This window comes from Salvia splendens, chromosome 6 (assembly GCF_004379255.2).
Source record: "Salvia splendens isolate huo1 chromosome 6, SspV2, whole genome shotgun sequence".
Taxonomy (NCBI): Eukaryota; Viridiplantae; Streptophyta; class Magnoliopsida; order Lamiales; family Lamiaceae; genus Salvia; species Salvia splendens.
The window spans coordinates 5010663-5023077 of record NC_056037.1 but is presented as its reverse complement, the minus strand read 5'-3'; the positions used below and the strand labels follow the sequence as shown (position 1 = coordinate 5023077).

General features: G+C 35.5%; 2 protein-coding genes across 4 annotated transcripts; one reads left to right on the top strand and one right to left on the bottom strand.

The window, feature by feature from the left end:
* The first annotated feature begins 819 nt into the window (after positions 1-819).
* LOC121807639 (glucan endo-1,3-beta-glucosidase 4-like) lies at positions 820-4940 on the top strand. 3 transcript variants are annotated; one of them, XM_042207913.1, is made up of 6 exons: positions 820-1012; positions 1929-1941; positions 2071-2202; positions 2576-3826; positions 4519-4546; positions 4645-4940. In XM_042207913.1, the coding sequence occupies exons 3-6, from the start codon at positions 2139-2141 to the stop codon at positions 4781-4783; spliced, it is 1482 nt and encodes a 493-aa protein (XP_042063847.1). In that variant the 5' UTR covers positions 820-1012; positions 1929-1941; positions 2071-2138; the 3' UTR covers positions 4784-4940. The 3 variants fall into 3 exon arrangements, with proteins under 3 accessions (XP_042063847.1, XP_042063848.1, XP_042063846.1); XM_042207914.1 differs by lacking the exon at positions 1929-1941; XM_042207912.1 differs by lacking the exon at positions 1929-1941 and having other exon boundaries at positions 1942-2202.
* A 1582-nt stretch (positions 4941-6522) lies between these two features.
* On the bottom strand, positions 6523-9232 carry LOC121810010 (zinc finger protein WIP2-like). Its single transcript, XM_042210882.1, has 2 exons — positions 8541-9232; positions 6523-7310 (listed from the first exon to the last, which is right to left on the bottom strand). Exons 1-2 carry the CDS (start codon positions 9021-9023, stop codon positions 6849-6851), a joined length of 945 nt encoding a protein of 314 aa, XP_042066816.1. The 5' UTR covers positions 9024-9232; the 3' UTR covers positions 6523-6848.
* Between the last annotated feature and the right edge of the window lie 3183 nt (positions 9233-12415).

Sequence of the window (12415 nt, the reverse complement as noted above, 5' to 3'; positions counted from 1 at the left end):
CGGTTTCATTTTCTTTTTTTGTTAAATTTTAATTATTAACCATATTATAGTTTGATTCCATATAAAAAATATTATTTTTTTTATTATTGCATTAACTTAATATCTTTTATGCAAATATAAGTATAACTCATGTATTTTATTACAATTAAATAGAAAGGGTAATAGTGTAAAGGTATTGGAGCATTAAATGACCTATTTGAGCTATAACATCTAAGTTTTACCGAAATGTCATTTTATGGTCAGCTATAATGTGGCCACGTAGCATTTCCCTTCTTTAACATCATGAAAATTTGTACTGCTGCAACAACATTTTGTAAGAATTATTTTTGTGCATAAAATGATTCCAATTGAGGTTCCTCTAAACCCGGTGTATGCTTTTCTATCCGGAAGTCTTTAATCTTTATCATATGCTTTTTGACAAACTTTTTCCCCCATATTTATCAATTGTTATAATACTCCATTTGAATAGTATAGTTCTATGATCATTAAAGCTGTGGTCTCGAATCTCTCCCAGTCATAAAATTATTCATCATTTTTCACAAAAGTAAAATTGCTAAATTTAAGCATAAATCTTGTGCATTATGGAATAAGGTATCCACTACATAAATATACATGTAAGATAAATCACAGTAAACAACTCTATCTCTATATTTTAAAACTTATGTTTGTTAGTTTTTTTTTTTTTGCTTTGTTGCATTCTTTAACTTGTGTTTGTTAGTTGTTACTAATGAAATGTCAAATGGAAACAAAAGAGATACGTACTAGTATTACTCGGGCTGGGGTCTTTTATTTATCGACCAAGTAAAGTAGTACAATAACAATTCATTTTCATGGCAATAGTAAATGCAGTAGACTCTTTTTCGCACTAAAAAAACAATCTTTGCTTCGGACAAGGGTCATACCGTCATACAACAACCAGTGGAGTATTTGAAATTGAATAACCCACGCTGTCTGAGACCACTTCCACAGTCTACCCCCACCCCCTGTGTTTCTTTGCAGTCTTCTCCCATCAGTGAGTTTTTTCTGCCCAAATTCCTGCTAATTTCCGCCCTTTTACTGCTCTTCTATGAACATTCTTGGTGTCTCTCTCTCACTTAATTTCTTTGGCTTGTGTTGTGTGGCATTGTGTTTATGCTTGGCTAGTGTAATGTTGAACTTGCATTTACTGCCCTTGTGAAATTATAGCATAAAGATTTAGTCTTTAACCTGTTCAGAAAGATTCCCTGTTAATAATAATGTGGTTTTGCTACCAGCTATTTCTTTAAGGCAGGACTTTCCACTAGATTAGCCATTCTTGGTTTCTATATTTGTTAAGTTGTGATCTGGAGAACAATATTTATATGTAGTCTTCTATTATTATATATTTCAATATTTCTTTGAGAAAGTTTAAAACTTGTACATGGGTCTGAGATCTGTGGAATGAGCCTTAACATAGATAGTTTGGACATAATTATGTAGGTTAATACATCTGATGGTCTAATCTATAATTTGAGCTGTTTTACAGCTGTGGGTTCTCACTAGGATTGTGTATGGATAATGTGACTGCATGGGGTTGTATATAGGGGTATGTATCAGCAGACCTCTTGCCTGATGATGGTTTTACACTTTTTCTCTCATTTCAGAATTTTATTCGCAGCATATGCATTCCTTTGTTGGATTGGATCTCTTTATACAGTAACCCGAGTTGGGTTTTAAGGCACACAAGCTTAATCGGTGCCTTCTCACTCACTCAGGAGTTCTGGATTCTCATACGGGCAAAATCCCGGATTGATTTATGCATGTGCTGATGATGTGCTAATGTTTCTACAAAGTCCACTTGCTTGCATTTATGTTGTATGCTAGTTCAAAATTGACATACTTGAGTTCACATATTTCTTGGATTTGTCTTGCTTACCACAAATACTCGGTATATGACACTTAGTTCCCAGATTATTGATGCAGGTTTGCCCTCTTGTTGTCAATTACTAGGAGGTCATTTGTTTGTATAAGAGGCAGAGGACCTATTTCCTAAGTTTTCGGCATATTTAGTCTTCTGAGGGGTAAAACTTGCTGGTTTTCTATTGCCAACAGCGACATTATCAAAGGACAGCGTTTCAGTTGAAGGAACGTTGAAGCTAAAAGCTGTATAGTTCTTGCTGATGATGCTCCGAATATGGCTTAACGCGGTCCTGCTAATATGTGGTCTTTTCTGCAATGCTACTGGTGAGTCTGCGAAATTCAAGCATCCTTTGATGTATATATGCTGCTCAATATTCCGGGATACCTGTCCGAGTTCACTAGATGTAAGATAAATCTTCTGGATGAACTCCAATTATTAGTATGTGTCCTTTTGAAGATATGTTGGACCAAACTACATTTGATTATCGTATACGACATCTTTAACTTTGATATTAGAGAAGTATGATCCAAAAAAGGACAGTGACACCTATAGAATAGTTGTGGAAATTTCCTAATCAAATAATGTGATAGGGCTAATTGATGGCTTAGTTTCTTAGCTTGGAAATTAACATTGTTCAAGTTTCTTTTATTTATAATAAGTGTCTAACAAAACAAAATGTACTGAAATTTCGTGCAGGGGCGTTCGTGGGCGTCAACATTGGAACTGATGTTTCTAACATGCCATCGCCTCCTGATATAGTTGCGATTCTCAGAGCTCATCAAATAACTCATGTGCGTCTCTATGACGCGGACGCGCACATGCTGAACGCTCTTGCAAACACCGGCATCGAAGTCATGGTCAGTGTTACAAATAAGGAGGTCCTAGGAATCGGAGAATTGGCTTCAACAGCAGCAGCTTGGGTTAATAAAAACGTCGCCGCTTATGCTCCTTCAACCAATATTACCGCAATTTCTGTGGGAAGCGAAGTCCTCACTACTCTGCCACATGCCGCGCCTATTTTAGTCCCTGCTATGAGCAACCTGCACAAAGCCCTGGTTGCTTCAAATCTCAACGACCAGGTTAAAGTGTCGACGCCTAATTCAATGGACGTCGTTTCTCGGTCTTTCCCTCCTTCCACGGCCACCTTCAACACAGAGTTGAACTCTACCATGATTCAGATCCTTCAGTTCTTGAGGAACACAAAGTCCTTTTACATGCTGAATGCTTATCCTTATTACGAGTATGTGAAGAGCAACGGCATTTTCCCTCTCGACTATACGCTTTTCAAGCCACTCTCGCCCGTTAAACAGATTGTTGACCCAAACACCTTGTTTCACTACAACAGCATGTTTGATGCATTGATCGATGCCACTTACAACTCCATAGCCGACCTCAACTTCTCGGGTATACCTATCGTTGTAACGGAAACTGGATGGCCGTGGTTCGGTGGTAGCAACGAGCCTGATGCAACTTCAGGAAATGCTGAGGTGTATATCAATAATTTGATAAGGCGCGTGTCGAATGATTCTGGTCCGCCTAGCCAGCCTGCGGTCCCTATCAACACGTACATCTACGAACTTTTCAACGAAGACAAGAGGCCTGGCCCAATTTCTGAGAGAAATTGGGGGCTAGTTTTCACAAATGGCACTTCTGTGTATGACCTTGGTTTGGCTGATGCAGAGATCAGTACCGGTGCGAATTCTTCAAGCTTGTTTTGCATTGCTCGACCAAGTGCAGATGAGAAGTCGCTGCAAGACGGACTTAATTGGGCCTGCGGGCATGGCCAGGCTAACTGTGCAGCGGTTCAGAAAGGGCAGCCTTGCTACAGCCCGGATACGTTGCAAAATCATGCTTCTTATGCGTATAATGACTACTATCAGAAGATGCGCGGCTCTGGTGGAACTTGTGATTTTGGTGGCACAGCTACAACAACTACAGTCAATCCTAGTAAGTTTTTCGTATCGTTATTCCTTATCCGCTTACATATAGGTAGAAGCTTATTGCATTAATATCATCCACAGTATCTATTCTTCAAAAATATCATCACTCGTCTTTGGACATTGATATAATATTGCTCGAAGAACTTTTGCACTTTTAAAGACTTTTTATGACCAAAATACCCTCAGACTATAAGAGCTAGTATTTATCAGCTTACATAAGTTAGAAGCCTGATGCCACATTTGTTATAATTTGTTAAACCAGATTAATATATACATCTATGGTGGCGTTCGGTTGCCATGACTAATATCATGAGACCATCCATCTAGGATTAAGTTGTGGGATGATTTTAGTTGGAGGGGAGAGGCTATGACTAATTATGATGAGACTATCCATCTAGGATTAAGTTGAAGGGTTCAATCTTATGAACCAAACATGATATATATTTAATCATGAGATTTAATCTTGCCAACCGAACACCCCCTATGAAGATAGGAAACTAAACTGTCTACCTTCGTGGATTTTATTTATATATGCCGTATTTGATATCTGACACCGACTTGGTAAATGATTTTGTTTCCATATAAGTCTTTGGAGTATACTCTCCCCTTAGAAGGCCTGTTAAAGGGAAGATGTACCTAATTACGTCCATCTTTCGCCTGCATTTCTAACAACCTTCGTGTATCCATTTTGCATGGCAGGCTATGGATCTTGTAGGTTTACAGGAAGGTGAGCCTCAGATTTATTCGACCTGTTTTTTTCATGTAAATACTAAGCATGGTTTATGTATGGTAGCTTCATGATTTGTATTAAATAATTGGGTGCAGTTCGAACTCGACCCTGGGAGGGTTGTTACCATCTTCAGCACTAGGACCAGTCGGGCAGTCTTCGGAGAGCACAAGGACCGCGGTTGGCCTTCATTTTGGCACTATAGTTGCAGCAGCAGCTGTCTGTTTGGTCATATGAATTTGAGAAGCAGCTTTTTGTAGCATAGGGGTTTACATGTCTCGTGTTTTCACTTATTTTGAAGCAACTCTCACTCTCATTCCATCCATATTTTGGTGTTTATGTTATTGTATCTTCGCATATTTTAACTTGTTACTAATTATTTTGGAGTGTGATACGTTACTGGGCATTGCTTTCCGTCGTCGTCGTTCAATTTATTAGTAGTATTGTTTTCAAATACTCAATACTAGTATAAATTTTCCACACAATGCCAATTAAGATATATGGACCTTCAGAAACGATAAAAAAACAATAAAAAATATTTAAGGGGACAAGAGTTTTATTTGAATATTTCATTTATCCATAAAAAATCTAAAGGATGTGGCATGAGTTTTTAATATGAGTTTAATTTAATGAATGGAAAAAATTACAGCCCTTAATTAACAAATTAAGCCTCGGCTGTTCCCAAACCAAAACATTGTTTGACTTTCCAACTCGAGAAACATGTTTAATCAACTGGCGATCATATATTATACACAATTTATGCCAAAACTCTTGACACGCCACAAACACTTATATTTCCTTATTTCTCAAGTCAATATGATGTTAAATCTTTTAGGAAATTGTGTATTTGATCTTTAATTTGAGCTTTTATTTTATTTTAATTTTAAATTTTTTAGCCCATAGAGTCAAACTGATATACTAAAAGTCAAACAATTAAATATGGAGGCTACTATCTAGGAGTACTTGTAAAGGTGAAAGCAAATTTTGCAATGGAGAATATTAGTCATTTGGCTTTGCGTAAGCGTAGCTAATTAAATTAAATTGCTAGAAACCGTTGGAAAACCTCTAAAACTCTTGTGAAAATTACAAAGTACTCCCTTCGTTGCATAGTAGTGAAATTGTTTTGTCCTTTTTGAACGTTCCATAGTAGTGGAGTCATTTTCTCTTTTAATAAAAGTCAGCACATTTTTTCTCACTTACTTTTCCATCTCTCTTACTTTATGCTCTCTATTTTTTTCATTTCTCTTACTTTATTATCTTTTTATTTAATACATTACACATCATTTTCTTAATCTTCATAGCGAAAAGAAATGTCTCCACTATTATGAAACGAATGGAGTACTTTATTAAACCTATAAAGAAATTTTCTTTCTCTACATATCCAGGGGGATAAAAAGAATAAAACTCTTGTGGAAATTACATTGTCTAGCTAAATTTACTTTGAGAATATAGTGTACAAACAATCCCATGTGCAAAAGTTCCTACCATCACAACGAAACATAGAAATATGAATGTGTTCAAATTTTATGTGACCTAGAATTTTGTGGAAAGCATACACAACTCCAATTTTGTACTATTGTTATTCTAATTTTTGTTTTCTATGTAAAATTATGAACTGTTTTTTTTTGGGCAAAATTCAAATTTGGAGTGATTTTAGAATATAAAACATGTCAATGCTTTTGGGTTAATAGACTAACGTGTTTCTTTACGCCAATAACATTGATATATCATATATTTCTCTTTAAACACGCCATTAGTATTGACATTTTTCTCTTCCATAGAATAAAATGTTCCCATCAAGTGACTTTTTTCCTAAAAGAATCCAAAACTAGAATCTTGGGTGTTTTTTTATGCACATAATAATAATGCTTGTTTCATCTATATATACAAGTAACACATAGTCTTCTACGTATAAATAATACTCCATTATTACTAATTACAAGTGATCATCCGGTGATCTCAACGAACTCTTGAGCTAGCTCAGACATTCTGCATACCATGCACACACATCAAATTCAATTAGTACTAAGAGTGAAAATCAATGGCAAGATTGAAAACCTTGATACATTACACCACCAGCAACACAAACAGCAATCCATGCCATTTACAATTAATTTCACAACTGTGGAGAATAGGAAGAGCCTAATTATAATAACTAGTAATAGGAAAAAAAGAAAAAAAATATTGCAGCACAGTATAACTACACTGCAAGCCAAAATCAACCTCCCAAACACAGCACATTCCATATTTAAACAGAAAACCTATGATATAGTAATAATTATAGAAAAAAGAAAAAAGAAAACTAAAAGTGGTTGTTGTGAGGAAAATGATCATCCCCAGCCTGCTCAATCTCTGAGGCGGAGTCATTATCGTCGTCGTCGAGATCAGGTGGAATGCCGTGGGCGCCATGGCCGCGGCCGAAGGCCTTGATATGGTCCTTGAGCGACCTCTTGTGCTTGAAGTCGGAGCCGCAGAAGCAATACCAGATCTTGCCGCAGTTCTTCTCGTGCGTGCGCCAGTCGCCCTTCACGGCGAAGGGCTTGGCGCACTTGCGGCACATGAACGGCTTCGTGCCGTGCTTCCGCTTGTAGTGCGTCTGAAGGGTCCGGAAATCCTTCAGGGGCCGCGCGCGCGGGTGCTCGATGTTGTGCTTGCACCCCGCTGCGCAGCAGTAGCACGGCAGCCGCAGCATCGCCGTCGGCTGCGTCCCTCGTAGGGATTCCGGCCCCTTTCTGTACTGCGATCCGTGGCCCCACATGTGCATCTGATCAACAGAGACAGATTAGCCCCTTAACCTAATAGGGAACATTGACCTAATACAAAAATTAGGCGTTCGCATATAAATGAAGAATCATTATTGATGTTATTTATTAGAGATCGATCATCACTTTGACCTAAGTTGGTTTTTTTTCTTTATTTTATCTTTTATTTTTGGAGGAAAAAATGAATTACATTTCTCTCAAAAAGAAATACTACTAAGTACTACTAGTATCAAAGTAATTCTTCAAGCTAACAAAAAATTGTTTCATAGTTACAAAATATTTTAAAACTAAGTAAACTCTAAGCATTATGGAAAATTGGTGAGACATGACAGTAATAAAGAAGGATTGAATGTATGTATGATATAAATGGGGTGAGACAGATGAGCAGCCATTGGGTGTTTGTAAGCATTTAGAGCAGTGGATGTATATATTTTGCCGTTGAACAAAGTGATGAGAAGCAAACATCTGAAACAACTACTGTATTACCTTTGCATCCTGTCAGTTTTTATTTTCAACTACACATGATTTTTAGCTGAGCTAACAGTGTTCATGCACATATTTCAAAGGTTCAACACATTTTAGCTCAGATCAGCTCAGGCCCCCAATCTCCCAGTTTCAAAACAATATACCAAAAAAAGCAAAAAAAGAAAAAAGAGAGAGAGATAGTGTAATAAGGTATTATAGGACTAACCAAGACAAGATGAACTGGGAAAAGGGGAAGAAAATGGATATACCTAATTTATTCATATCTTACTCTATTTAATTTACCAGATCCATCAAAATGTGTAGTGACATTGTTTGGTTAAATCAAATTGAACCCAGATCTGTCTGTTAGCTAAATCAGAAAGGTAGAAGTAAATTAAACTTAGAAAAGGCAACATAGTTTTATCTTTCTTTTCAAGATTTGATTGAAAAGAGCAAACATAGGAGAGACTGATTGACACAACAAGTGACTGTTGATTGAATCTCAAACTAACTTTTGTTTTCCTTGACAAGACAACAATAATAAATTAAGAAGCAATCCCAAATCCATTCAACCATGGTTTTAGCAAAAAAAGAGGCTAGATTTTACTTTACATTTCATGGAATGTATCAAATCAAGAAAAGATAGTTCATGTGACCCAATCAAAAGATCAATTAACAGAATAATAAAACAAGGATATTCTCACACCTCAACACACACCAAAAACACACACATGCCATGAAAATCGAAACACCACTAGGTAAAATACCTGGAGATTATTGTATCGGTTGAAAGTCTTGCAACAAAGGTGACATGAAAACTGGGTAGGTCCGATGAGGATTTGGGAAGGGGTGGGAATCCAGTACTGCCCCATGTTGAGCCTGTTCAAGGGCAGCCCGGAGAGGATGTCGACTCCCTCTTTCTCCGCAGCCTCAGAGGAGCCCGAGCCCGGCTCAGAATTAGGGCTTGGGAGCCCTATCTGTAGGTCTATCGTCACATCCTCGTCGTCGCAATTGCAATGCTCCTCGGGCTTGATGGGGCCACCATGGCATGATTCTTGGGAGGAGTTGAGGGTGTTGAGAAGAGGGAGGGCTTCCCGAGGAGGAGGAGAGGAAGAAGATGGGGAAGGGGGGTTGATGCTATGAGGCTTTGGTAATGGTGATGATGAAGAAGAAGAAGTGGAGGATGAATAGTAGTGGGAGTGGAGATGGGAACTGAAGTTGAACCAGAAATTGTAGTAGGGCTCAGTCATGATTATTAGAGTAGGGATGAATTGAATGGATTTGATTAATTCATTAGGGTGTTGCAGGGATTAGCTGACACAGAGGTGATGAGTTTGTGTGTCTATATATACACTGGATAGGGGGAGAGAGAGAGGTGGCAATGGTGGGAGAGATGGAAATGAAGAAATATTGAACCCCTGCAAAATAAAGGGAAAATACAGACAATTGGGAGTGGGGAATGAGGGAGTAAAAGGAGCAAGTTAATGCAGTATGATTTTTACCCCTTAAAAAAGCAGCAACCTTTATCCAGAAACTACATTTTTTCTCTATGGTTTTGTGACTTGAGGAATTTTTTCATGACAGTGCAACAGTGGAATGTGTTATGAAATTTAACTTTTTGTAAGTAATACACATATTAACAAGCAAAAAGTCATTGCTTTTGGTTGCCTTTACCTTTTTTTTTTGTTTATCTTTGTACCTTGGTTGGAACAAAAAAACTGTATCTTCATCTATGAACATAGATAAATAGGTAGTTATCCTTAATAAATAAGCTACAAATGTCTAAGAACATTTTAATTCCATTAAAAATACTAAATTTATGTTTCTAATTAAATACACCAACTACACTTTTAAAAGGTTAATCAATCTTGATATTCCAATTAAAATAAGGGACACATATGAAAGTATCAATCCAGAAAAAAAAAAAAGATTAAGGCCTTATGGACAACCGTATCCTCAACTTAAGAACAGTTTTATTTGAGCTCTCAATTTTTGTCATTTTTCAAAATTTTCCAATACAAGTAATTGTGCATCTAATTTTGTGTCCAGATTAGTTTATTGAAGTGAAGGAGTTACTAAATACTAACATTTTAAAAATAGTAGTAGTAGTTAATTATCTAAGTAGATGGTGTGAAAAATTAGCAACTTATCATGTAGTATCTTACTAGCTATGCACCAATAACATCAAAGATATCATACACATGTAATTAAGTAATGTGCACTGATGCTATAACATTGGATTAATTAGTTTAGACATACAATGTTCAGACAATTTATATTATTAAAAAAATTTCAATGTAATTTTATTTCAACTGATCCAGCATTTGCTTTGATGATTGTGCTGGCTGTTTCTTAAATACGTGCACATTAATTTATTCATCAAAGAAACTTAAAACTTAGACTGCTGGGAATAAACAACAGTCAAAAGTCAATTCCAATAGAATTTTCACACCATACTGTTTTCGAGGCCTAGGTCACATTTCCACATTACACATTACACAACATTATATAAATATATCTTTAATTATATTTTTATGATCACGTCCCTTTTCAATTTTGATTATGTAGCCTAATATAATACTATTGGGAATGCGAGTTAACAAATGTATATAACGATAAAAGACTTTTAAACAGTCGAAACTAGCAACAATCAGCCGACATATACATAAGTACTACTCCTTCCGTCTCATTTTTATATTTTTCAGTAACATGAAATTTTAAAAAGAATTGTTAGGTGTAGTAAGCAGAGAAAAAATATTAATTGAATATTTTAATGATAAGAGAGGAGAGAGGTATTTAGTTCAAAATATAGAAAATGAATATCTTGACTGATACAGAAAGAGTATATTTTATTTGTTTTTCAACTAATATAAATACACACAGCATAACCAGAGCCAGTCCATCCAACCAAATAAATGCACGAATATTTGAATTCGTCTGATTTTTTAATTAGAAATTCTAGAATTATTAGTTACTAAATGTATGGATGTTGAATTATTAATTCCAATTGGAAAATTGTGTACTATTAATTCTCATAAACATTCTTATCATATTAACTAGTTATCATGTTATAAAAATATAATTCGAAAGTAAGATGCCATCACCTGACCTGACAACAGTGGCCATGAAATCTCTATTAGGTAAAAATAACTCATCTAACTTGGTCCGCTCATTAAATTTCAATACGTGGGTGTATTTAATTTTATTGTAAATCAAATAGTAGTGGAATTTAATTGTCTTGTTTAAATATCATGAATCTTACTTACATGTATTTATAATATTGCAGATCTTGTACTCCCTCCGTCCCGCACTACCTGCACTTATTTCCTTTCTGGACGTCCCAAGTTATTTGCACTCTTTCCATTTTTAGTAACAATTTATACCTACAGCCGTAATTGTTGACTTTGTCTATCACTCATTCCTTAACCTCCGTGCCCAAAAGGAAATGTGCGAGTAGTGCGGGACGGAGGGAGTACTTTAAAGCGATATATGCCCAGTAGTCATTTGGCAAGTGTCAACCACCAAATGCCCCTTCCCAACTCCCCAAATGCATAGCATTATCTCAGTATTTGGTTTGCCAGATAAGATATATGAGGTTACCATGTTTATTTGTGATTAAAGTCTATGTCTAATATTATCTTTTGTTTGATTGCTTATTTTCTAAAAAGTTCTTCCTTTGATAATATATATTGACTCGACTCCCTAATGCAAAAATTACATTGTATCTCATGATTATTCATATTACCTTTACTCGTATAGCTAAATTAATACTAATAGACAAACTCTATTTATTTTATTTCATATTGTATTTCCCTATTATTTTGTCTGACGAACCGAACACTATCTATGAATATTATTTGGTTGGATGTATTTGTCATAATATATAATATCAAGACAATGTCACGTACATAGATTAGTAATTATGGGGTTATAAGTATTCATCTTCTCTACATGACAAATTTAATTCAACAAATTTAATATCGGGCAATCTCATGTTGATTTAATCTTAAGCTATTGAATACTCCACTATAATAGTACTACTATTTTAGGAAGGAAATATCTCCTGTTTGAAATCAACTCGAGCTTGATTTCATGGAAATTTTATAGTTTCTTCAAGAGTAATGGCTTATTATTAATAATATTTATTTATTCGAGAGTTCAACGACTCAAACCTCCACTTGCAAATTAGAGGTGAAGTGTCTAGCTAACGACTAAAAGTAGTAGTAGTAGTAGTAGTTTATAATTTATACAGTAATAGTTGTATAGTTTTCATTTTAAAATGATTTCAATATAGTTCCTCTCACAAAGAATTAAATTACTACTACTCACATTATATGAACAAAACTATGAAGCAACATAATGGCATGCCATACAAAGTTATTTTAGTAAATATTCATATAAAATAATAAATTATAAATGCCAACAAACTTGACAATATATAACTTTGCACTGCAAGTAACAAGTAATCATAAATAACTGAACTTGACCCGTATTACAATAATTAAATTGATTGTACACATAGTCAATCTTCTACTATATTAATTTTGGTAATTGTAGCTATAAGTGAACTATTAAGCCGAAGTAAAATAATCCCAAATTTGAAAATCAGTGTCCATGCTTTGACTGGTAGCCATGATACTGA

Coding starts and splice junctions, on each gene's coding strand:
- LOC121810010 (XM_042210882.1), bottom strand. CDS start 9,023: ATGACTGAGCCCTACTACAATTTCTGGTTCAACTTCAGTTCCCATCTC. Junction 7,311..8,540: donor ACCGATACAATAATCTCCAG/GTATTTTACCTA, acceptor TCTGTTGATCAG/ATGCACATGTGGGGCCACGG.
- LOC121807639 (XM_042207914.1), top strand. CDS start 2,139: ATGATGCTCCGAATATGGCTTAACGCGGTCCTGCTAATATGTGGTCTT. Junction 3,827..4,518: donor AACAACTACAGTCAATCCTA/GTAAGTTTTTCG, acceptor TTTGCATGGCAG/GCTATGGATCTTGTAGGTTT. Junction 4,547..4,644: donor TCTTGTAGGTTTACAGGAAG/GTGAGCCTCAGA, acceptor AATTGGGTGCAG/TTCGAACTCGACCCTGGGAG.